General features: G+C 45.6%; 1 protein-coding gene across 2 annotated transcripts in view; it reads right to left on the bottom strand.

Moving 5' to 3' along the window:
• Window positions 1-27,374, bottom strand: part of DPP6 (dipeptidyl peptidase like 6) — a 697,605-nt gene that overhangs the window by 221,258 nt on the left and 448,973 nt on the right. For both annotated transcript variants that reach the window (XM_060248043.1, XM_060248044.1), the window contains exon 6: window positions 6,042-6,094. In XM_060248043.1, the coding sequence (XP_060104026.1) occupies window positions 6,042-6,094 (53 nt within the window). The remainder of the gene's footprint in view (window positions 1-6,041; window positions 6,095-27,374) is intronic.

Here is a 27,374-nt window from a genome sequence, read left to right as displayed (position 1 = left end):
GGATCTTGGGATATGAATTTAAGAAAGTTGCAGAGACTTTTCTGTTGGGATTACAAATGGAAAAATTTCCAAAAGAAAATAGAACTATAATTTGGTACTTGCTTTCAGCTGCTAGGACATTATATGCACAGTTGTGAAAGCAAGGAAAAATACTAGAGAAATGGGATTGGATTGTAAAAGTTACGACATGGAGTGAAATGGACAAATTAACAAGAATTTTAAGAGACTATGATTTAGAAGTTTTTAAGATGGAGTGGAAAAAGTTCAGAAGATATGTAGAAAAAGAGTGGAAAATAAAAGGACATTGGACAATTTTTGATAATAATTAAGTCTTAGAAAAAAGAAGAATATTAATTTTTGTTTTTATTAGTTAAGGGTACCTTTAAACATTAGTACTTTAAGTAAATAACACCGGCGGGGGTCAAGTAACGGAGGGAGGGGTGGGTAGAAAGTAATAAATTGAATAGATAAGTTATTAATGATGCAAGAAATATAATTTGTTACCATATGTTACCAAATAAAATTGTGTTTTAACCAGGAAGACTTAGAGGGAACACTGACCCTAGCCTCCTCCCCTCTATCCCCTGCTGGTGGCCGGGGCAGCCCTAAGTCACACAATCCTTGTGCAGTGGCGGCAGGAGCTGCCAAACCAAGAGTTTTCAAAATCTGCATGTCCAATGAAATCTCCACTGACCAATCAAAATCCTTGCTGGGCAATAGCCCCACTTTCTAAAAACATCTGGTGGGCTTCATGGAAGGTGTTGGTGAGCACCACGTTGGGGACTCCCATCCTAGGGCATTTTTAGTGGTAGTATAAGAATACAGTGATCATTGTTCACACTAAAGTTAATCAACAGCAGACAGCTACAGAATGCTTGCGGAAGACTATCACCAAAGCATCACATTTTTAAGGGCTGCACAATATGTGAGGAACATGATAGGCAAGATTTTGAGTGACCCCAGACACTGCTTTATTTTGCCTGAATTTGAGGATAGTGTGAATCAAAGCACAGCTGGAATCCAGCCACAGGAAAGATGTCACCTTGCCTATTTCTGGAAATTATTTTGTGGAGTGTGAAGGGACAGCTGCCCAAGTGACAGAAACAATGAGTGTCCACTAGATGGCCCCCTTGTGCAGCATGAACTGCGCGGAAGAGAAAAGCTAGTGGGAAGGTGGGCACAGGTGCCCGGAGGCTTTCTCCTCGACTGGGCTAATAAGCCTCTAATTCGACCATCTGCTGCTGGAAGAGAGGAGAGCATTGATGGGCTATCCCTTTGCCAAATAAGGATAATAATAATAAAAAAGAGTATTCCTCCTGGTAAGGCTGATGCTTGGACTTTAAGATTCCACTCAAAGGATGGGAAAGTGTTCCGCAGTGCTATAAAACCATGGATGCAGATAGAAGGATGCATCTTGAGCTGCAAAACTGTATGATGGATGTGTGTTGAATTCTTTTAAGACATCTACAGAATATTCTATGGCTTGTCTTGAAATATAGCAGATATTTTTTATGTCCTTGCAAAGCACTTTAAAACAAAAAAGGGAACCATCTCAGGCAAGCCCAGTTCTAGAAAAAGGAAGACACATTTGCACTACAGGCTTCCACCCCCCTTTAAATATAATGCCTATATCTATGTACATATAATAAGGAGGAATTATGAATTAGCAATGATAAGGGCTTTTTATGTAGTAGGAACTCCTTTGCATATTGGGCCACACACCCCTGATGCAGCCAATCCTCCAAGAGCTTACAGGGTTCTTCTTACAGGGCCTACTGTAAGCTCCAGGAGAATTGGCTATATAAGGGGGTGTGGCCTAATATGCAAATAAGTTCCTCCTGCAAAAAAAAGCCCTGGAATGATTATGGGGTTGCCAACTCCAGATTGGGAGACTTGGAACTGGAACCTGGGTAGTATGGAGTTCGGGGGGGGGGGGGGAGGGACCTTAGCAGAGTACAGTGCTTTGCAAAGCAGCCATTTTCTCCAGAGGAAATTATCTCTGTCATGTAGAGATCAATCATAATTCCAGGAGATCTCCAGGACCCACCTGGGGGTTGGCGACACTGATAGCGAATGGGAAATGTCAGCTCGTCCCAAACTGTCACCAGACTACAGAGAGAACCATGGAAAAATTAATACGACATGTGTCTATAAACCGTGATTACAACAATGAGGTAAAATTCTCTATATTTACTCAATGAATTCATATAACAAATTCATATAAAAGATATTAAAGTGCTCTTCTCAGTTTTGCTCCACTTAGATACAAATTACATTTCAATAGCAAAAGCATATTCATGTGCGAAATTCATTTCCATAGCAAAGGCATTTTTCTGTGCAAAGTTGCAAAAGTCTATATTAAATCCCATAGAGCAAGAAAAAAAAAATACTTTCTGGAGAAGCTGGACCACACGGTAGTTATAGTCAATAGCTTCCTGTATCAAACAATTCTGATTTGGTTTGATGGAACATAAGTGCTCCAATATTTTATCAATGACTTGTGCCTTAGCAGAAATGTATTGTTTGCACACTGAAGTTTGAAATTGCATTTAAGAAGAAGAATAAGACTGCAGATTTATACCCTGCTCTTCTCTCTGCATCAGAGACTTAGAGCGGCTTACAATCTCCTATATCTTCTCCCCCCATAACAGACACCCTGTAAGGTAGGTGGGGCTGAGAGGGCTCTCACAGCAGCTGCCCTTTCAAGGACAACTCCTGCGATAGCTATGGCTAACCCAAGGCCATTCCAGCAGCAGTAAGTAGAGGAGTGGGGAATCAAACATGGTTCTCCCAGATAAGAGTCTGCACACTTAACCACGACACCAAACTGGTTTACTGCTGAGGTCTTGGAAACGTTGAGAAAGCCATGAGCAAAACCATGTCCTAAGGCTGGCTGGTATTATAAGAGGACTCATTCAACCTGAAAGAACGTTGATTCAAGAATGGATTAATGCTTGTGGAGCAGAACTTGGAAGATTGTTGAAGGATCAAGTTGGTAAAATACTGGACCACTTGCGTTGTATTGAACCAAATCAGAACTGTTTGATACAGGAAGCCATTGATCCAAGAGATCAGGAGACATTTTCTCTGCCAAGATGACCACTTCTGGGTGCTGCACCTCACCCAGTATTCTTCTGAAGCTGCTGCTTGCCTGTTGCAGCTGCTCTTCAGAGGTTATCCCAAGAGGGGCTTGAGGCAGCTGCAGCCACCAGTCAGGGACAGGCAGGGCCGGCCATAGGGCGTGTGGCACACCAGGCAGACTTACAGCCCACCGCCCCCCTTTGCGGCAGCACCCCTGGACCGCCCCCCTCCGCAGTTGCACCCCTGGGCCGCCCCCTCCCCTCTTCACTGCGGCAGCGCAATGCACAGCCACACTCTGCCTCTCCATGCACAATCAGAGGAGCGAGTCCAGGCTCGTCCTTACCCTCTTTGGCGTAGAGTGTTCTCTCTTAATAGAGAACAGGATGAGGCTTTGCTCCCCCTCCTTTCTGGTTCTGGAAGGGATGCGGAAGAGAAGTCTCATCCTGCTCACTATTAAGAGAATGCTCTACTGCGATGCCTGCCAAAGTGGGTATGGACAAGGCTGGCATCACTCTTCTGAGTGTGCAGGGGGTGGGGAGGAAGTGGTTTGCTCGCCACTGCCTAATTGGCACTGCCATCCAGCGAGCTGGCAATCGTGGCAATTAGCCATTTGTCTTTGGTGCCGGGAAGGGAGGGGGAGAGCCCAATTTGGCACCCCCCTCTCGGCGCCCTAGGCAAATGCCTAATTTGCCTAGTGGGTGGGACAGCCCTGGAGACAGGGCCTGTTTCTGTCCACAGACACAGGCAATGAGAAATCTATTCTCCATGAAGTTCAGCTATTCCTTTTAGAAGAATTCGAAGCTTATTGCCTCTTGCAACACTTTGCGAAAGTAAATCCCATAACTCAGGGGTAGCCAACGGTAGCTCTCCAGATGTTTTTTGCCTACAACTCCCATCAGCCCCAGCCAGCATGGCCAATGGCTGGGGTTGATGGGAGCTGTAGGCAAAAAACGTCTGGGGAGCTACCGTTGGCCAGCCCTGTCATGTGGAGAAGCACTTCCTCTCACCCCCTGTGAATCCACTCAACATCCCTGGGTGACCCCCGGAAGCACAAAAGTGTTCCACCTACAGAGCAAATCCGTGCTTACAAGCCATCCACGAACACACAATAGAAAGCAAGGGACACAGTTGTGTTCCAGAAGGGCCTCAGCTGGGAAAAAGTTAAGCTATTGTTAAATCAGGAAATCAAATTAGCCACATGGAAGTCTCTAACTGATATGCCTTTTTAAATGGACATGCTTCATTTTAAATCATTCTGTTTACCGGATAGCAATCCTCAGCTCTTATAGGCTTGCAATACATTATCTCTAAGTACATGCTGGGGTGAATGATGTAGCATAGCAACAAACAAGCAAACAGTGGGGAGAGGCTGTGGCTCAGTGGAAGAGCCTCTGCGTGGCATGCAGAAAGCCCCAGGTCCAATCCCTGGCATCTCCTGCTAAAAAGGACCAGGTGGTGGGTGATGAGAAAGTCCTCAGCCTGAGACCCTGGAGAGCCACCAACAGTCTGAAAAAACAATACTGACCTTGATGGGCTAAGGGTTTGATTCAGTATAGGGCAGCTTCATGTATGTTCATGTACACAGAACCATAGACACTTTTTTTAGGGTTGAACTAAACATCAGTGGGCTTCTCTGTGGATTCATTTGTGTTGGATCTTCCACACAAATGATTTAGTGTGCATCTTGAGCTGATGCCATTTAAATGCATTCCATGCTAAAACAGCTTTCCTGAACGTGATACACGGGGGTGGCCAAATTTGCTTAATGTAAGAGCCGCATAGAATAAATGTCAGATGTTTGAGAACCACAAGACAGACAGGAGGGAGGGGGGGAAGGAAGGAAGGAAGGCAAATAGATGAGGAGGGGAGGGAGAGGTGGAAAGAAAGCAACTTTAACTTTAAATGCATTCTCGAAGCTGCTGGCTGCCTTGGCTTGGAGAAGTAATCTAAGGAGACATATGCCTTCTCAATGCTGGCTGATGGGGCAATGAGGGCTTCATGAGCCATGCAATACGTGTGAAGGAGCCACATGTGGCTTCTGAGCCACAGTTTAGTCACCCCTGGTGATGTATCTCCATATGGAAATGTAGTTTTGGTTGCAAAATGCAAACATTGCAAAATGTTTGTTTCCTGGGTTTTTTTATTTACAGACTTCTACCCCTCTCCTTCCTTGGGTCACAGGACTCAGGGAGCTTCACAACATTAAATAAAACCATCTCTAAATATACACACTTGCAAAAACATTAAATGACAATCCATAAATAGCACCTTAGCTCAGGCATCAGAATCATTTGGTACCCAACAACCAACACCACAGAATTCTGTCAGAAAACACATCATACTGCTGCACATCGCTCCAGCTACCGCAAGAGTCAAACAGCATGGGGGATCCAGTGCAAGTTCTGATATTGCACCCAGGGTTTTGTATACCTCTTGCACAACTGCAGAGCAGTAAGGCTGCAACTTGGGCCAGCAGAAATGCTCTGTTGTGCTGCAAGAGGGTCTCACTGAATCAGATGTAGAGGAGAAAGGGAGCATGGAGTGATGCAACATGGGGAACCCAAACCTACCCAGGCCAAGAGAACCCAGACTCTCTGACTGCACCTACACGGTGTTGCAATGTGAGAGTTCCTTTTTAAAAATTTAGAATTGAGAGCTGAGACCCACAAGGCAAATAAAATTAAATACTCCAATTAAGGAAGGAATGTTTATTAGCTGGAATCAATGGAAGTGCTGGTACAGCGACGATCCCTTGCTGCTAACCATAAGACTAGGTTGTTAAAGTGAGAATGTGCCTTTCCCCAGGAAGCCCTTTATGCATTACTTGGGCTCTTTCATGAGGAGAGCATAAAGAACTACCAGCGCTTTGCACACACTCTGTTCCATTCAGACAATTGGCCTTGCCCTCTTACCCCTGAAATCTCCTGCTTAAACGGAAGATGCACATTACAATTGCTTACCCGTAAGGCAGTTTTCTGAGGACGTAATATGCCGTATACGAATGCTGATACTCCTGCAGCAAGAAATTAAAGTGAGGACAAATGGATTAGCGGGGTACACGAGTCAGCAAGTCTCTTATCACTACAGAACTGGCATGCAAGAAAAAAAGAGAGAGAAAGAAAAGAAATATTTGTTCAGGTACTTGTTTTGTATTTTGCATTGCGTTTGTAAGGGGAGGGGAAAGATATTAAAAACCAATTTCGTTCTGTCGTAGGGAGGAAAAGTGAATGAATGCATCGTGCCTTGTTGTGTATTCTTTCCACCTCGCACCTTATTAGAACATTTGGCAAGTCCTGCACCTCCAGATGCTCCGTGTCATTGCTATGGATACCAGGCCTTTGATTATACTCGGGGCACTTGCTCCCAGGAACAGCTAAATTTGGAACAACCATTAATGAGGACACCTTGGACCGCCGGAGACAGGGTGCATAGCTATAACTATACACGATGGGAAACAGTCCATCATGCTGTTCTAACACAGGCATTGTGTTTGCTAGTGCCACGGAGAAAGCAGCGTTGCCCTTTCCCAAGGCTGGGTGGAGAGGCCGATTCCAAGGCTTGATTTTGCTGGTTGCCATCAAGGACTCTCATCGACAGCAACAAAGCACTAACCTGCGACCCAAGAAGTCTAATGCTGAAAGTTCTGCAAGAAAATTAGGGCAAAGGGATTTAGACTGAAGAAGTTGGTTGAAATACAGCAGATTGCTACATCCAGCAACTCCCATGACTAAATTGCCCCAGTGAGATCACAAAAGCGTGGGCTTTCAGACTGTTTATTTTGGCTGCTTTGTGAGTATGCATGTGTTCACTTTCATTCGCTGGAAGTGCAATGGCTGGAGAACCCTTTGAAGGCAAAAAAGAGGAGGAAGAAATGAAGACTGTATTCAAGGGAACTGCACTGCTGTATTTTCATTATTTATTTCGAATGGGAAAATATCCTGGCTCCGCCCCCAAAGGCCCCATCCCCAGCAATGCTCCCTCTAAGCTGTGGAGTCTTGTGAGCAAAAATTCTACTACGTGAGCTATTGGCATTAAAGTTGTGAGCTGCTGCATAAATTAGCTTGTTCTGGGGCCATATTTCCTGAAATGTGTGAGCTGCAGGCTAAAAAACTGTGAGCGAGCTCACACTAACTCAGCTTAGAGGGAACACTGGTTCCCAGATATTTCCTGAGTTGGATCTGGCAACCTTAAAAAGGGAACGTCCTTCAAAAACTTTACTGCATTACACCAAAAGGATTCCAGCAAAGGTCTTCCACTCAAAATACGGCCAAACCACTAATGGTTATTGAAATCCTTATATTTCTTCTCTTACAATGTATTCCAAAGGGCATATCTAGGTCATAGACTTAAACTGCTTTAATAATCATTTCCTCTTCCAAGAGGATGCTGGAAATGTAGTTCTTTGCAGAGGACTAGAGATTATCAACAGAGAATTCTCAGCATCTGTGCCAAGTTATAATTCCTGGGATTTTTTGGGAAAAGTCACATAACTATGAAACAGATAAAGGTTTCCTTCGGATGACTGCATAGTGTACATATCTGAAGAATGATAAAGAAAAAAATGGCAGGTCTGCGTTTCAAACATCATCTTGACCAGGGGTGGAATTTTAGCAGGAGCTCCTATGCATATTAGACCACACCCCCTGATGTAGCCAATCCTCCAAGAGTTTACAAGGCTTTTTTGTAAGCTCTCGAAGAATTGGCTGCATCAGGGGTGCCTAATATACAAAGGAGCTCCTGCTAGAATTCCACCCCTGATCTGGACCAACCAAGAAGAAGAAGATATTGGATTTATATCCCGCCCTCCACTCCGAAGAGTCTCAGAGCAGCTCACAATCTCCTTTACCTTCCTCCCCCACAACAAACACCCTGTGAGGTGGGTGGGGCTGGAGAGGGCTCTCACAGCAGCTGCCCTTTCAAGGACAACCTCTGCCAGAGCTATGGCTGACCCAAGGCCATGCTAGCAGGTGCAAGTGGAGGAGTGGGGAATCAAACCCGGTTCTCCCAGATAAGAGTCCGCGCACTTAACCACTACACCAAACCAAGCTGCTTAATAGCCACCATATCGAGATATCTCCAGGACTAGGCAGGGAGCTCCATACCAGTCAATGCCTTCATTTACTACAGCCACAGCCCCATGGTGGGGTACCCTAAGGGGTCCAACAGGCCATCCCTGAGCTGCAGGGACCCAGCTTGACAACTGTGGATGCTGCTGGCACCTTCTTCTAGCAAAACTGGCTGGTGGGGGTTGGCTGGAAGGTGGGGCTGTGTCAATCATGTCTCTGTAGCCCAGCAGGAACGCACAGGCAGGCAAAAATGAGGGCCCAACCCAGCCAGGGAGCTGGTTGGCTGCGAGGGGGAAAGGGGGTGGGGTCTCAGCTGGAGGGAGGTGGAAGAAACCTCTGCAGGCTGATTGGCTCAAGGAATAGGAGTGGGGGGGAGCAGCTTGCATGTGAAGGCTATTTAAACCCTCTCATCATCAGGTCAAAGAGAAGGTGACTGGTCTTGACTCACAGCTGGCACAGAGAGGGCTTGAAGGGATAAGCATGGAACACCTTGATGGGAGGAGGATGACCCAGATGAGCACAAAACCTCCTTCCCATCTGAGGGACCTGGAGGTGGAGACCCCACCTCCATCTGGGAACCAGGAGAAGGCTCTGGCCATCGGGTTCTGTTCCTCCCTTCTCTGCACCAGTACCCCACTCAGCCATGCCAAGCCACATTTTTTTGGGTTGCCCTTACCTGAGGCAACACAGCACGACTATGGCTCCTGGCCCCACTGATGAAGCTCCTGATGACACCTGGGGTTTTTTTGCCACTGTGTGACACAGAATGTTGGACTAGATGGGCCATTGGCCTGTTCCAACATGGGTTCTCTTATGTGACACAGAGTGTTGGACTGGATGGGCCATTGGCCTGATCCAACATGGCTCCTCTTATGTTCTTATGTGACACAGAGTGTTGGACTGGATGGGCCATTGGCCTGATCCAACATGGCTTCTCTTATGTTCTTATGTGACACAGAATGTAGGACTAGATGGGCCATTGGCCTCTTCCAACATGGGTTCTCTTATTTTCTTATGTGACACAGAGTGTTGGACTGGATGGGCCATTGGCCTGTTCCAACATGGGTTCTCTTATGTTCTTATGTGACACAGAGTGTTGGACTGGATGGGCCATTGGCCTGATCCAACATGGCTCCTCTTATGTTCTTATGTGACACAGAGTGTTGGACTGGATGGGTCACTGGCCTGTTCCAACATGGCTCCTCTTATGTTCTTATGTGACACAGAGTATTGGACTGGATGGGCCATTGTCCTGTTCCAACATGGGTTCTCTTATGTTCTTATGTGACACAGAGTGTTGGACTGGATGGGCCATTGGCCTGATCCAACATGGCTCCTCTTATGTTCTTATGTGACACAGAGTATTGGACTGGATGGGCCATTGGCCTGTTCCAGCATGGCTTCTCTTATGTTCTTATGTGACACAGAATGTTGGACTAGATGGGCCATTGGCCTGTTCCAACATGGGTTCTCTTATGTTCTTATGTCCGTAAGCCTCTCACAGTCTATTTTTCACACGGTGTGTGTGTGCATTGAGAAGGAAGTGAGTGAAACTCTGACCAGTGCCCTAGAAATGGGGCCACTTCTCTCCCAAGGAAACGCTTATCCTGGGAGTATTCTTGCCCATCTATCTTTGGACATAGATCTGGACAAGCTCTAAAAGTGGACTGCCTGCAACATTCAGATATCTTAAGCGAGTACAAACAAAAACAACTATAGGATTTGTTGCTCCAGTCTGCACTGCCCTGAAATGGTTGTTCTGATATATCTTTGATATGGAAATCAATATGAAAAATGGTGTCAACATCTCAGGGAAAATTGCTCAGAGGGGGCATTCGTATGTCGCAATGCAAATTTCCTGCTGACTTTAAACTGAATTTGTATTCTTCTCTTATTTACCCTCAGAGATTTGACATGGGAATTGAGAAAAGACAGCATAAAAATACTGCAAATCCCATGCAGCCTGAAAACAAAGGAGACTTTGTTTGGGGGTTTTGGTTCTCTTAGTGGGCAAACCCACGGCAGGGGTGTCAAACATGTGGCCCAAGGGACAAATCAGGCCCCTGGCGGGCTCCTATCAAGCTGCTGTCTTCTTCCTTCTCCCTCTCTCTTGCTTCTTTCTGCATAACAGCTTACTTTGGAGGGCTTGCTCAATCATACAGAAGCTTCAGAGCAAAGTCTCTATTTTCTCCATTGGCTGAGGCTCCTCCCTTGGGGAGGAAAGGGAGGGATAGCTTGCTTTGCCAGGCTCTCTCAATTGCACAGCAGAGCTACTGAGCCAAGCCTCTCTTCCTTCTATTGGCTGAGGCTCCTTCCCCTCCTGGCTCCCTCGAGAAGGAAGGAAAGAGCCAGAGCTTCCTTTGCCCACTTCCCTGGATCCCATGGAGAGATACAAAGAAAGCACCTTTAAGATCAACAAGTGCTAATGTTTTAAGCATGTTTTATTTTTTAATATTTTTTTTGGTTTGTGTGCTTTATAAAGTTTATATCTCTGCTACCTGGTGTACATTTTATGACACACGTGGCCCAGCCCGACAGGGTCTCCTTTATGTCAAATCCGGCCCTCATAACAAATGAGTTTGACGCCACCGACCTACGGGGTGCCACATGGTGGCAGAGTGAAGTGATATAGAGCTTGCAGGCCCCCACATGGGACCAAGGGAGGGCTGCAGTGCAGGCACATGCTTGGCACACAGAAGGCCCCAGGTTCAACCCCGGCAATCTCCAGTTAAACAGAAGTTCAGGTAGCAGACACTGGAAGAGACCGTTCTCTCTCTGCTGAGACCTTGCAGAGCTACTGACAGCCAGAGTACATGATACTTCGACGGACAGGCCGACATACCAAGGGGGTCTTCCACACCAATTCAGTGCTTTTGGGAATAAGTTTTTCTCCTGCTTCCCCACAGCATCACAGCATATTTGGGCATGCCCGAGTGGCCACCCGTGACTGTATATTTGGGCACCTTTGGATATTCCCCCTGGCTTTTCTTCAACCTTTTCCAAACCTTCTTTGTGTTGAAGTTTTGGGAAAGATTGCAGTACATTTCCCCCCTGGCCCATATGGTAGTCATTTCCCCTGACATTGGCCCTGCAGTTGCCATTTCTTTCCCCATACACCAGGGTGGGGTGGGACCTTAGGAATTCACCTTCCAAAACAACCAGGAGAAGTGGAAACAAAGAGGGGTGGAATTACTTCCCTCTTTTGCACACTCAAGCACACCACTGGGAAAGCCCAAAAGCAGCTTATCACGTTTGACAATATTTTGGCTTCTTGGTTGCCGAGAGCTTTGCAGCCAGATCGCCTACCCACAAATGCCCCGATTTCATAAAACTGACTGTAAGCAATGTTTTATTCTTTTATTCTTTAACCACAATTAAAACCCTGGTCTGGATCCACAGACTTACATAAGAAGAAGATGATATTGGATTTATATCCTGCTCTCCACTCCAAATTTCAGAGTCTCAGAACAGCTCACAATTTCCTTTATCTTCTTTCCCGCAACAGACACCCTGTAAGGTAGGTGGGGCTGAGAGGGTCTCACAGCAGCTGCCCTTTCAAGGACAACCTATGCCAGAGGTATGGCTGACCCAAGGCCATTCCAGCAGAAGCAAGCGGAGGAGTGGGGAATCAAACCCGGTTCTCCCAGATAAGAGTCCGCGCACTTAACCACTACACCAAACTGGCTCTCACCATAAGAGAAGCCATGTTGGATCAGGCCAATGACCTATCCAGTCCAACACTCTGTCACACAATGGCCAAAAAACCCCAGGTGCTGTCAGGAGCTCCATCAGTGGGGCCAGGACACTAGAAGCCTTCCCACTGTCACCCCCCGCCCCCAAGTACCAAGAATACAGAGCATCACTTGCCCCAGACTGAAAGTTCCAACAATACACTGTGGCTTATATCCACTGATGGACCTCTGTTCCATATGTTTATCCTATCCCCTCTTGAAGCTGTCTATGCTTGTAGCCACCACCACCTCCTGTGGCAGTGAATTCCATATGTTAATCATCCTTCCTTGTATCCATTCTAACCTGACTGCTCAGCTATTTCATTGAGTGACCGCAAGTATTGTGGGAAAGGGAGAAAAGTATTTCTTTCGCTACCTTTTCTGTCCCATGCATAATTTTGTAAACCTCTATAATCTTGTAAACTTAACTAACTCAGGCTGTCCTCGGAATTATTCAATTAGGAGAGAAGATACCATACCTCCATATTCAGAGGCAGTAAATCTCTGAACCCGTGCTAGGGCACAAATGGCTTTGGCCCTCTGGAGTAACTGGTTGGCAGATGGACCACTGGTCTGATCCAGCAGGGCTCTCCTTATGTCCTTATATTCTAACCCCTTCCTCCTTACCTGCTACTCTGGGAGAGCAAACTGACTTTTCTTCCCTTCCCAGTCCTCCCTCAGGGAGAACACTTGCCAAAGAGTATCAATTAATTTTGAACAACAGAGCAGTAATTACTTCCCTGAGAAAGTTGTTTGTGTATGAGACCTTAGCATGCTCTTCCCTTTTAACCACTTGTAGCGTGTGGTCATGCTGCAGCCTGTGGCCATGGAAACACACTTGCTCCTAATTGCCATGGTGCTTGGTCCTGACATTTTTTTTTTTGGGGGGGGGGGGTAGTCATTAAAACCACTGGAACATCTAAAGCTAAAAAATCCACAATAAAGGGGGGGGGGAGATTGATATTTAAATATAAATTTAAATAAAAAAATAAAAGCTATAATAAACATTAATTAAAATTATTACGTTTTATTTAAAATTTCTTAATTTATTTGTGTCCTAATTTGACAATAAAATAAGGACTCTGCCTGTAAATGTAGTCTATTTCCAAGACTCTCTGAGAAGAACAAAATGTTCTTCAGGCACAAAGTTGATGAACTAGGGTTGCCAGGTCTGTGTTGGGAAATACTTGGAGACTTTGGGGGTGGATTCAGGAGAGAGCGGGTTTGGGCAGGGGAGAGGCCTCAGCATGGTACAATCCCATACAGCCCACCCTTCAAGGCAGCCATTTTCTCCCAGGGAGCCAATCTCTGCCAGTTGGAGATCAGTTGTAAAAGCAAGAGTTCTCCAAGCCCTACCTGGAGGCTGGCAAACCTGAATTAGCACTGTGCTCTTCCTCCAATGACATTAAGGTCCGCATGTATGGAGTTGTGCTACTGCAAATGCACAATGTTACCTGAAGCAATCTACTGAGGTTCATGGCTTTGAAGGAATTTGTACCCAGATGTTTTAAGACCATATCTAACACCACACTCCTTCTCATTACATTTTCTGGGAGTTGCTAGATCTGTTTGTGTGTTACGTGCCATCAGGGCTTTTTTTGTAACAGGAACGCCTTTGCATATTAGGCTACAACTCCCTGATGTAGCTAATCCTCAAAGAGCTTACAGTAGGACCTGGTAATAAGAGTCCTGTAAGCTCTTGGAGGATTGGCTACATCAGGGATGTGTGGCCTAATATGCAAAGAAGTCCCTGCTACAAAAAAAGCCCTGTGTGTCATCATGTCATGAAAGGACCTCCAAAACATCTTATCATTAACAGCAAACCCATGGCTTTCTTAACTGAGTCAACTAGATCTAGTAACACAGGAACCTCAGAGGAAGTATACAAAAACTAAAGCAATAAGCTCTGGGTGGATTAATACAATTCAGAGAAGTGGAGGGATGACTCTTCCTGTCTTGTAGTAAAATATACGCAATAGCAGCTTGCTTGTGCAATGCACACGAAGTGGGGAAATAGGAATGTGCCCCTCCTGCACATATGCATCACATATGTACCGTAGTTCACATGCATCTATAGTTCACACATTTCACTGAGCTTCTGTGTGTGTTAAGCTGTCATAATCTTCAGTTGCAGTTGCAGAACATAAATCGATGGTGCGGTCTCATTTGGAATACTGTGTGCAATTCTGGTCACCGCACCTCAAAAAGGATATTATAGCATTGGGAAAAGTGCAGAAAAGGGCAACTAGAATGATTAAAGGTTTGGAACACTTTCCCTATGAAGAAAGGTTAAAACGCTTGGGGCTCTTTAGCTTGGAGAAACGTCGACTGCGGGGTGACATGATAGAGGTTTACAAGATTATGCATGGGATGGAGAAAGTAGAGAAAGAAGTACTTTTTCCCCTTTCTCACAATACAAGAACTCGTGGGCATTCAATGAAATTGCTGAGCAGTAAGGTTAAAATGGATAAAAGGAAGTACTACTTCACCCAAAGGGTGATTAACATGTGAAATTCACTACCACAGGAGGCGTTGGCGGCTACCTAGTTTACATATTACCTCTGTGATATTTCAGGAGAGATGTCCTTTACCCTAGAACAGGTGTGACAAACTGTGGCTTGGGAGCCACATGTGGTTCTTTCACACATATTGTGTGGCTCTTGAAGCCCCTTCCTTCACCTAATTGGCCAGCTTGGAAAAGGCATTTTTGTTTTTAAATCACTTCTCCAAGCCAAGCCAGCTGGAGGCTTGGAGAATGCATTTAAAGTTAAAGTTGCTTTCTTTCCACTTCTCCCTCCCCTTCTATTTGACTTCCTTCCTGGCTCTCAAACATTTGACGTTCATGGCTTGCAGCTCTCAAACATCTGACGAATATTCTATATAGCTCTTACATTAAGCAAGTTTGGCCACTCCTGCCCTAGAATTTACCTCGATCATTCCACCATAGGGCTACATTCTGGTTATGAGTTGGAGACCAACTGTAAAATTCTAGGTGGCATAAAAGAGGGGGCTAGGGATGAGCAATACAGCCACACCCACAAAACACTTCAGTTCTTATAAATGCTAATAGCTCTGGCCCAAGTAAGATAATGGGTTTACCATCTCTACCCTTGCTCGGCTGTCACCTCAGGGAACAGAGACTTGGAAACCCAAATGGCTAGACAGTAACTGCTTCCTCTGGAGGCAGGAAGCCTGGAATGGCTCCAAAGAGGGATGTACTCTCAAAGTAGAAATTATAAATGGGTTCCATAAGTATGTAAGATATAACTGTCACCTGGGGCAATAAGAGAGCAGCCCCAGAGACACCTGTTCTGCTAAAGATAAGGCGTAGACCTGGTCCACAAATGTAGCAAAATGAGGTGGTAATGACCTGGCAGAGACCAGAGGTGGCAAAATGGACCATCACTTTAGGCCAGAGGTGGCAGAGTCTATTTTGAATGTTTTTAAAAACCTCACTCAAAATAGAAGACTATATCAGCAGGGACACTTTGCATGCTTTGCCGGCTTTCTGCTTGCGAGGGAGTTTGTAACAGAAAACAGCACTCCAGCAAGTAATCTTCCATCTGCAATCTGAAACAGTACAGTCCCTTCTGCAGTCTTAGCATCCTAACACCTCATTTTCTTGCATATGTGAGCCAAGCCTTTCGTATCGTGGGGGGGGGGGGGGGGTGAATGGCATTAAATTGCCTCAAGTTCAGACTTCTCTGACTTAAATGGACAGCAGATTGTTTCTCTTCATTGGCTGTTTCTGTACAATCTACCACATAACCTCTAAATCAAGGCCCCTCCACTCCACCGGTCCATTTTCTGAATGTCCTGTATAATCAATCAACCAACCGTCCAGTCACTCTGTCACTAGAGGAGTTAATTTTCATTGCAGAATAACAGATGTTATTCATCCCTCTGGTTTTAAATCTTTCCAAAGCTGGAAGAGCTAATTGTCAAATGAAAAACTCTCTGCTCTGCCTGCTCATGACATTCTGTAATGAACTGGGATTGATCTATATCTGATGCTGCTTCATTACCTTTCCAGATTCTGCACAGAAGAAAGCCCGTCAAGATCTGTAAATTTTGCAGTGACTACGATTTTGATGGGATGTGGGACAATGAAAGACAGGGCAGGATTCAGTGCAGAAATAAATAACGTCCAGGGTTTTCACTGAGTTGTTTTTTTGAAGCCTCTCACATTTCTGATCCAACTTCCTCTTCTTCTTTCCCTCATAAAATCATGCAAGTCAGGATACAGCTGCACTGGTTATTTCTGCTTAATCAGTAAATCTAATTTTCAACATGGTTCCGTATGTGGATACAAATCCAGAAATCGTGCCCAGGAACAGACATGACAGATTTTTTCTGCAGATCTGAGAAAAGATTTGCAGAAAAATCTGAGATCTTAAAAAGAAATACACTGGGGGGTTAAAACCCTCCAAAATGACAGCATTGGAGCCTGTTGCTTTAAGAGACAAATACTTTCATTGGCGATTGCTTGGCAACCAGGACAGTATTGCCAGCCTTGGTTTCTGTCTGTAAAGGGCAGGTATGGCTGCTTGCTACTGCTCAACAGCAGCCACTTCACAATGGCTTCCACATGAAGTCTGCTGGGTGACCTTGGGCCAGTAATCATTCTCTCAGAACTCTCCGAGCCACACCCACCTCACAAACTGCCCATTGTGGGGAGAGGAAGGGAAGGCAGTTGTAAACCATTTTGAGACTCCTTACGAAAGAGAAAAGCCGGATATAAAAACCAACTCTTCCTCTTCTTCTTCTCATGGGCCTTGGGTGACAGGACTTTCCTTGCTTATACACAACCCCTAACAAGCTTCTTACTAGCAGTAATGGATTAACTAAACTGAGACATAAACCCAGGGCTTTTTTTGTAGCAGGAACTCCTTTGCATATTAGGCCATGCCCCTGATGTAGCCAATCCTCTAAGAGTTTACAGGGTCTACTGTAAGCTCTTGGAGGATTGGCTACATCAGGGGGGTGTAGCCCAATATGCAAAGGAGTTCCTGCTACAAAAAAAGCCTTGCTGGGGACCAGACCCCACAACAGGGGATATATGCAAGCAATATCACTGAAGGACTGTTCCATCATCCATTTCTTCTTGGGTTCATCTATTTCCTCATCCTGAATGTCATATATGCCACCATCTATCAACAGTGCTCTTTTGCTCTCTACAAAGAGGTCATCTTACAAGATGGAACCATTCCTAAGGAACATAATGGTAGTGAGAAATATATCACTCAAGTATTTAATAGAGGCAACATAAGAACATAAGAGAAGCCATGTTGGATCAGGCCAATGGCCCATCCAGTCCAACACTATCATATGTTTTACCTTTTTAGGTCCCTCTAGATATTTACAATTTTTCTGGGGGTGTTGTTGGTCTGCATTGTACTGTGTATTTGGTCATGGACCGTAATAAAGCAAATTGAATTGAATTGAACTCTGTGTCACAAAGTGACCAAAAAAACCCCAAGTGCCATCAGGAGGTCCATCAGTGGGGCTAGAAGCCCTCCCACAGTGCTCCCTCCAAGCACCAAGAATACAGAGCATCACTGCCCCAGACAGAGAGTTCCAACAATATGCTGTGGCTAATAGCCACTGATGGACCTCTGCTCCATATGCTTATCCGATCCCCTCTTGAAGCTGTCTGTGCTTGTAGCCACCATTACCTCCTGTGGCAGTGAATTCCACGTATTAATCACCCTTTGGGTGATTCCCACTGTCATTCTCTCTTCCCACTGAGGGAATGACACTAACGTTTTGTAGGGTTTCAGTGCAGTCAGTCATGACAGCTTCTTCTTCATCCTCCTCTTCCTCTTCCTCCTCCTTCTTCGACTGCCCTCCCCCGAAGGGCTCAGGGCAGTGTACATCATATCCCAAAACACAGAATAAGCTAAAATGTACAATAAATAATAAAGTAATAAAGCGAGGGCGGGATAAATCTTAAGCGCCACAACCCTCACTCAGAACTGAGAGACTGGTTTCCGCTTCAGCCAGTTTGTTGCAGTCCTTTGCAGGACTCTGGAGTGTGCTGGGGCTCCGGTCAATCTACCTGTTTCTCTTAGGTTTGCCTTGATCTTGTCGACAGTGTCATTGATTAATGAATATATTATAGAGAAGGACAGAGGCATCTGTTGCTGTGCTATTCTCGTAACACAACAAAAAGAACCAGCCATAGGTTTCCATCGTCAGAGAACTAAGATTAATAGGAGCAAACAGAAGTGCATCTTCTGTAACCGATCTGCAATTACGAAATGTAATGTCAATGACATTTTGCTTGGCATCCTTTCTGCGTTTTCAAAAGATTACAGCCGACTGATATGAACTTTCAGCTTTTGATAGACCTGGTTTGGAAATGACAGCTTTTTGTTGGCAACCAGACTTTGCCTTCTCATTTTTGCACCATTTTAATTAAATATTGTATGTGGTTTCAGTATGAAGGCTGCCTTGGGCGTTTGTCAGAAAGGTAGCAGAGACAGTCATGCTTCTCATGTCTGCTTTACAGTGTACTAATCATCACAGCAATTAATCTTTAGAGACTGCTTCCCGCAGTGTAGGGATCTTTTCAGCCCTTTGACAACAGCCTCTCAGCAGCTGTTTTGGCACAAGGTCTTCAAAGGGCAAGGACACTCAGAAAGAATAATTCAATGGCTCCTCTCCAATAGTAGCCTGAGTAGCCCTGACTACTCAATCTCATCAGAGCTTGGGAGTTAAGCAAAGTTGGCTGTGGCCAGTACTTGGATGGGAGACCACCAGGGCTTTTGGGGTAGAAAAAGCCAAGCAGGAACTCATCTGCATATTAGGCCACACACCCCGACATCGCCATTGTTTTGCACAGGGCTTTTAAGCAGGAACTCATTTGCATATTAGGCCACACCGTCTGACACCAAGCCAGCAGGAACTGTGTTCCTGCTCAAAAGAAGTCCTGGAGACCACTAAGAAAGACATTAGGTTGCTATGCAGAGGAAGGCAATGACAAACCACCTCTGCTCACCTCTTGCCTTGAAAATCCCAAGGTCATGGGATCCCTATGAGATGGTTACAACTTGATGACAAAAAATTATTATATTAATAGTTTCCACCAATAATTGAGACAGAATATTTTGTACAAGTAAGAAAAAGTCTGCATGTAGAAGAAGAAGACGACCGCAGATTTATACCCCACCCTTCTCTCTGAATCAGAATCTCAGAGCGGCTTACAATCTCCTTTATCTTCTTCCTCCACAACAGACACCTTGTGAGGTAAGTGGGGCTGAGAGAGCTCTCCCAGAAGATGCCCTTTCAAGGACAGCTCTGTGAGAGCTATGGCTGACTCAAGGCCGTTCCAGCAGCTGCAAGTGGAGGAGTGGGGAATCAAACCCAGTTCTCCCAGATAAGAGTCTGCACACTTAACTGCTACACAAAACTGGCTCTCGGAGATGACTCCACACTGTGGATTCACAGCCACACCAACTGCAAATGCATTTGCAGTGGGAACAGTGAATCTACTCTGGGAAATTCTCCATTCTTTCATCCCAGAAGGCTATTTGCTGGCTTTAAAAAAAAAAAAATGGTAGTAGGTATATCACCACAATGTTATAGAGATATATCACACTACCAATTTTATTTTAAAGCTTGCTGATGGTGGGTGTGAAGGGCTTGAGAGGGGAAATGGTGCCACATACGGGTGTGGAAGTTCAGAAATCTGTACCTTCCGTTCCACATTGCTGGGAAATACATTTTTAAGGCTTCCAATAAGATTGGAGCAAAGTAGGTGTTGGAAGCATCAGAGCGAACCACAGGGAAACGACAGAAGATGGTAGGAGGGAGCAAAGATGGAACACAACGTTATGTGTTGGTGGTAAAACGCACCAACAAGTTGCAGTCGACTGATGGTGGCCCCATACGATTTTGAAGGCAACAGATGTTCAGAGTTGGTTTGCCATTGCCTGTCTCCAGGTAGCAACTTTGGGCTTCCTTGGAGCTCTCCCATTCAAATACTAACCAGGGCTGATCCTGCTTAGTTTCTAAGATCTGATTAAATTGGGCTAGCCTGGTGGATGCTTTGAAAAACCCTGCTCTCATCTGGACGTGAGGGCAGAACAAATCTTCTTTGAGGAAGCAGCTGAAGACTTTTCTTCACACAGTCATTAGACAGAAATGAAAGGTCTTTTACGAGATCCCACAGCTGTTTTGCCATTTATTGTTTTTCAGTGTTTTTATTCACTCTGAGAATTGGTTAAAAAGCCAAATCAGCCAAATAAATCTCACTCTAAGACACTGGGATGTGCAGTGGTATAGCCCAACCTCATCAGCTAAGCAGTGCCTGTAGTTGAAAGAGAGACCACCAAGGAAGACTCTGCAGGGGAAGGCAATGGCCAGCCACCTCTGCTTCTCACTTGCCTTGAAAGTCCCTTGCTGAGGTCACCATAAGTGGTGACAGCACTTTACACAAACACACACAGAGTCAACATTAGAATAAGGAGAATGAGCAGACTTCAATGGATTTAGAAGGGTGTGGCTCGGGGGGTGTAACCATATTTAGGATTGCCAGGGCTTTTTTATAGCAGGAATTCCTTTGCATATTAGGCCACACACCCCTGATGTAGCCAATCCTCCAAGAGCTTACAGGGCTCTTAGTACAGGGCCTACTGTAAGCCCCAGGAGGACTGGCTACATCATGGGATGTGGCCTAATACGCAATGGAGTTCCTTCTACAAAAAAAAGCCCTGAGGATTGCCCTGTAAATCTGCTTATTGCTAGTGAAATCTGCTGAGATTTAAACTCAACAACCTTTCCGGGACTTCCACACTAAGTGACTTCCTCTCATCAACCCCTGATCAGTGGGAAAAGAGATTCAGGTGGGCGGCTGTGCGGGTCTGAAGCCAGAGAACAAAGCTTGAATGCAGTGACACCTTTAAGACCGGCAAGTTTAAATCTGAGTGTAAGCTTTTTGTGCATGCACATGAAGCTTATAACCAGAATTAAACTTCAGTCTTTGTTCCAGTGGGAAAAGGTGGAGGCAATGTATTGGATTGGTCTAACCTTCTGTCTTTCCAGACCTACAGGCTACAGTTGCATTTTTCCACTCTAGCTGGGCTATTTTCATGACTTATAACATCTCCAATGACCTTCAAGTAAGCCATTTCTTGGCAGTTTACATAGCCTCAGCATCTCCCCTTCATGATGACAGACTGCGAGAAGATCCCTCACCACCTGTCATCATTAATAGATTTTTCTGTGGCGCTGGTGGCAGATATTTCATAGGAATCTGTTCTCTGTCTCCAGTTTTGAAATTGCAAGCTAGCTTTTCAGATGTATTTATTCTGCACAACAACATCTCAAAGAGTGTTTTGATCCGCGCTAAACTAGTGTGGTGTGGTGAAACCCAGTTCAGGTTAGTGGTTAGAGTGTCAGACTACAATCTGGGAGGCCTGGGTTCTAATCCCCTCTCTGCTTGCTGGGTGACCTTGGGCCACTCACTCTCTCTCAACCTCACTACCTCACAGGGTTGTTGTGAGGATAAAATGAAGACGCAGACAATGCTGCCCTGAGCTCCCTGGAGGGAAGAAAGAAAAAGTAATGCGTTGGTACTGTATAACCCAGGAGTATCAAACATGTGGCTCAGGGGCCGAATCAGGCCCCTGGAGGGCTCCTATCAGGCCCCCGAGCAACTGGCTGTCATCTGCTTCCTTCTCCCTCTCTCATTTCCTTCTGCATCACAGCTTGCTTTGCAAGGCTTGCTCAATTACACAAGAGCTACAGAGCAAAACCTCTATTATTTCTATTGTCTGAGGTTTCTCCTTTGGGGAGGGGGAGGCAGAGCTTGTTTTTCCAGGCTCTCTCAATCACACAGCAGAGCTACTGAATCAAGTCTCTATTCCTTCTATTGGCTGAGATTCCTCCCCCTCCTGGTCCCCTGGGGAAGGAAAAAAAGAGCCAGAGCTTCCTTTGCCCAGTTCCCTGGATCCCGTAGGAGAAATACAAAGAAAGTAACTTTAAAACCAACGAATGTTAACATTTTAAGCATTTTTTAAAAATATTTAATTGTGCTTGTCTGTGTCCCTTTATAAAGTTTATATCTCTGCTATTTGATCTTAAATAAGTAAGCACATAGTCCAGCCCAACATGGCCTGGCCCAACTCAACATGGTCCAGCCCAACAAGGTCTCATTTATGTCAGATCTGGCCCTCATAACAAATGAGTTCGACACCCCTGGTATAACCATTCACTGAAATAGGAATGCCATTTGGGCACACCTGTTGCTAAGGGTTACCTTCTGGTTCTCTTCTATGTTTGTGATCTAAAGCTACAAATGCAAAATGACAGAGCTTAAACATACCAGTTTGAGCTCTGACATTTTACATGTGTAGCTTTAGATCACAAGCATGGAAGGGAACCAGAAAGTAACTCTTAGCAATGGGTGTGCCAGTTGGTTTGCATGCCCAATGGGTATGCCAACTGGCATACCTATTGGCAGGGCTTTTTTTGAGCAGGAATGCACAGGAACACAGTTCTGGCAGGCTTGGTGCCAGGGGGTGTGGCCTAATATGCAAATGAGCTCCTGCTGACCTTTTTCTATAATAAAGACCTGTGTGAAACAATGGTGCCATCAGGGGGTATGGTCTAATATTCAAATGAGTTCCTGCTGGGCTTTTTCTACAAAAAAAGCCCTGCCTATTGATATGCCAAACTGGTATATTCAAGCTCTATAGGTGTGTCCTTCCTTAGCGAATGAATGCAGCCTCTTGTAGCAAGAAATTTAATTTGATAATAATTTGACACTGATAAGGAAAATATTTACTTTTGCTTGGCTTTGAAATTTGTTACAGCAAGAGATTTGTAAAAACTGTCAAACTACTGCAATGTCTGAAAGTAGATATGTTTCTCCCTCTTCCCCCCCTTCCTTGTAAAGCAACCCAGACCTGCTGCAGAAACCAAACTGTTTGACTAGTTAACAAACTTTTTAAAAAGTTTCTAGATGGTTGGCTGAGGTTCTTTGACTGAGGTTCCTCCCCCTCCTGGTCCCCTGGGGAAGGAAGAAAAGAGCCAGAGATTCCTTTGCCCAGTTCCCTGGATCCCATGAGAGAAATACGAAGAAAGTATTAGTTTCAGAATATTCACAATCCATTACACTGCAGTAAGGGAACTAGAAAGTCAATTGTGCTGAGAAAGAAAACTTATACAGGGCCTAGAATTAAAAGCAAATTCGCACATTTGGGGGTGGGGGGTGGGGAGAGAAAAGGGGGCAACAATCCAGGAAGACACTTTATTTGTGAATTGGATCTAGATTTGTGAAAGCGGCATCTGGATCGAGGCGGCGTGGCGGTGCTGATGCTACTAGATCTGTCGGCCGCATTCGATACAGTCGACCATCAGCTACTGACCCGCTGCCTCGCCGACATAGGGATTAGGGGGCTAGCCCTACAATGGCTTTCCTCCTTCCTCAAGGGACGGGGACAAAGGTGGCAATCGGGGGTGAGCTGCCCCAGAGGCACACACTAGACTGTGGGGTGCCGCAGGGAGCAGTTCTATCCCCGATGCTATTTAACATCTATATGCGCCCCCTTGCCCAGATTGCCCGGAGGTATGGGCTTGGGTGTCACCAATATGCAGATGACACCCAGCTCTATCTGCTAATGGATGGCCAGCCTGACTGCGTTCCAGGGAATTTGGACCTGGCATTGCAGGCCATGGCAACTTGGCTTAGGCTGAGTGGGCTGAAGCTAAACCCGACGAAGACAGAGGTCCTTTGCGTGGGTCACGGCGCCCTAGGGAAAGAAATACCTCTCCCAGTTTTTGACGGTGTGCCACTGAAAGCGGCGCATCGGGTCAGGAGCTTGGGAGTCCTACTGGAGCCTTCACTATCAATGGAGGCCCAGATAGCAGCCACTGCCAAGTCGGCGTTCTTTCACCTGAGGCGGGCAAGGCAGTTGGCTCCCTTCCTGTAGCGCTGGGATCATGCAATGGTCACCTTAAGATTGGATTACTGTAATGCCCTCTATATGGGGCTGCCTCTGTGCCAAACCCGGAGGCTGCAGCTGGTGCAGAACGTGGCGGCTAGGCTGTTATTGGGGCTCCCGAAGTGGGAGCACATACAGCCGGGGCTACGCGGACTGCACTGGTTGCCAATTACTTACCGGGTTCATTACAAAGTGCTGGTTATTACCTTTAAAGCCCTATATGGTCGAGGACCTGCCTACCTGAGGGACCGTCTTTCCCCATACGACCCCCAGAGAGCACTGAGGTCAGCAGGGAAGAACCAGCTGACTATCCCCGGACCAAAGGAGGCCAAACTACAAAATATTCGCACACGGGCCTTCTCCATCGCCGCGCCACACCTATGGAACCAGCTCCCGGAAGAGGTGCGAGCCCTGCGGAGCCTTGACCAGTTCCGCAGGGCCTGCAAGACCACCCTTTTCAGGATGGCCTTTGCTGGCTGAGAGACCGCTGTTGGGTGACTTCTGTCACCATTATCTTATGAATAGAATTAGCACCTGAAATTTTTTGTATTTGTATTTGTTAAATTGGAATGTTTTAAAACTAATGTGATTTTAAACCTTTGTATAACTGTATGAATATGTTGTTAGCCGCCCTGAGCCCGCTTCGGCGGGGAGGGCGGGATATAAATAAAATGTTATTGTTGTTGTTGTTGTTGTTGTTGTCCTTTTAGTTTTAATGTATGCTAAAATATTTACATTTTAATGTACTTTTCAGGATAGGGTCCAGATTTTCCTCTCACTGTATTTATTTATTTTATTGGATTTATATCCCGCCCTCCCTGCCGAAGCAGGAAATGACGTCATTTATATGTTTCATGTCTCTAATACCTAACCTTTACATGTTTCTTGTTTTCTCACAGGCTCTTTATTCAACAAACACACATCAAAACATGAAAGCCACTGTGGTGTAGTAGTTAAGGATGCTGGAGTGGTCTCTGAGAGATCTGCGTTCGAATCCCCACTTGTGCCATGGGAAGTCGCTGGGTGACTTTGGCCCAGTCACAGTCTCTCAACCTAACCTACCTCACAGGGTTGTTGTGAGGACGAGACAGAGGAAAATGATGTGAGCTGCATTGGGCCCCCATTAGGGGAGAAAAGCGGGTTATAAATGAATTAAACAAATAGCATGTTTTAATTAAACATAGCACTTTTCAAAATAGTAAAAGTCCCAAAGAGAAGAGTACAGGGCTCCATGAAAAACAGCCTAGATGTCTACTGGGTTTAACCCATGGTATGCTTTCAGCGGGGGATGGAGTACAAAAATAAAATTTAACTGCAGAGAGTGATTGAAATGCAGAATTTGCTGCCAGAGGCTGTTGTGATGGCCACAGGAATAAACAGCTTGAAAAGGGGATTAGATAGATCTATCCGTGGCTACAAACTATGGTGACTGAAAGGCCATGTTCAGAGGCAGTAAATCTCTGAATCTCAGAGCCAGGAGCCAACAACAGGGGAAGGCCGTGACCTCTCTGCCCTGTTGTTGGCCCTCCAGAGGAATTGGTTGGCTACTGTGTGAGACAGGATGCTGGACTAGATGGACCACTGGTCTGATCCAGCAGGGCTCTACTTACATACTTAAGTTCTTAAGTAAACTTCTTTCATCTTTGAAGTACATTGCTTAGAACTCTGCGACTCTCACACTACCCAGGCTTAAAACAAATGTAATACTTTTCAAAGGAGTCGGTTTGCACTTTCAGCTGAGGGACAAAAAGCTATTCTGTACTTCACAGTGTTATCCTAAGGAGAGTTATACCCTTCAAAGCAAAGGGCTTTGGAGGGCATAACTGCTTCAGCTTCCAGTGTAAGAGATGAAAGGTAAAGAGAGGCACTTGAGTTTTTAAACTGGTCCATGCTGAAATGGTATACATGCAGAACAGAACCACTCTGCCCCTGAAGATTTTGTGACAACCGGAATAACATCCCCGGTTAACGTAGTTCAGCTTGCAGCAAAAATCTACACTTTTTAATCTTTGTGCAGGCAATTTGGACTACAGGTACTAAGCATACCCAAGCCAACCCTTAGGAGAACTTTAATCCAATCTGCCAACTGGTGCAGTGTTCTTGAACATGGGGTTGACGTGCCAAGTAATTACAAAAGCCGTCTTTCGTTGCTTGGCCGCCTGTCCCTCACAGCATTGAGTTAGCTCCACTGGAATTGAACTATTGGCAGTGACAGAGTGACTAACAGGTTGGAGTGCCTTTTCATTACTTCTTTCCATCTCCTTTGAATAAATTAGGGAGCTGCCAAACACACACACACACACACACACACAAAAACCCCAGTCTAACAGAATGTGCCTTGTCTGTTTTCTCTAGACTGAATTAACTGGTTTACTCTCACTAGCCCCATCTCATCAGCTCTTGGAAGCTAATTAGGGCTGACTCTGGTTAGTGCATTGATGGAGACCACCAAGGAAGCCCAGGGTCACTACAGAGAGGCAGGCAATTAAACCACCCCTGTTTGTCTCTTGCCTTGTGGGGTCATCATAAGTTGACTGGGACCGGAAGGCACTTTCCACCACCAAGTACGTGTGGAAGCACTGACTGTGTGCTCAAACCCAGGTCAGACCACAAGGTCATCATGGGAATATGTTTGCAATCCAGCATGGATCACATGGAGGGTGGTGCAGCTGCAAGAACAGGCACCCCCCCCCCCCAATGTGGAGCTATATAAACACCAGCTCTGCTCATGCATATCACAGCATCTTAGGGTCTCAGCTCCGAGTTGGAAAATACCTGGAAACTTTGGGGGTGGATCTGGGAGAGGGTGGGGTTTGGGGGAAGGGGAGGGCCTCAGCAGGGTACAAGGCCATAGAGTCTACCTGTCAAAGCAGCCATTTTCTCCAGGGGAGCTGATCTCGGCCAGCAGGAGATCAGTTGTAAAAGTGAAAGATCTATGGGGCACATTTGGAATTCTGATGCAACATGGTGGGCACAGCAACAAAATGACTGCTGCAAAATGGCTGACAGAGGAGACAGAGTCAGCCACAAAAGGGCTGCCACAGTTTACCTCCAGTCACACAGTGCAGATCTTTGTGTTGTGGTGGCAGCTGCTGCCAAAGCAACATTTTTTAAAAAAAATATCTACACAGTCAATCAAATCTCCAGTAATCAATCAGAAGCCTTGCCATGCAAAAGCTGAACCTGGCCCCACCCAGTTCCGAAAAAGACTTGGTGGGCTCCAGAAAAGGTGTCAACAGGTGACATGAGACCCTTGGGTACCATATTGGGACCCCTTAAAGTAAAGAAACAAAGATACAGACAGATCGACTGGCACAAGGTCACAGAAAAGACAAGGTACAGCGAGGAAATTGTTTTATTTGTAACTACAGATCCAAAATGACAAATAAAACATTTTCCCCACTGCACCTTATGTTTTTCCCCTCCCTTTTCTGGACTCTGCACTGGTACAGCCCTTTTCTTCAGTTTGCTGGTCTACAGGGTTGCCAAGTCCAATTTAAGAAATATCTGGGGACTTTGGGGGTGGGCCAAGGAACTTTGGGGGTACA

This window comes from Heteronotia binoei, chromosome 10 (genome assembly GCF_032191835.1).
Source record: "Heteronotia binoei isolate CCM8104 ecotype False Entrance Well chromosome 10, APGP_CSIRO_Hbin_v1, whole genome shotgun sequence".
In the NCBI taxonomy this organism is placed as follows: domain Eukaryota; kingdom Metazoa; phylum Chordata; class Lepidosauria; order Squamata; family Gekkonidae; genus Heteronotia; species Heteronotia binoei.
This window is presented reverse-complemented; position numbering and strand designations above follow the sequence as displayed.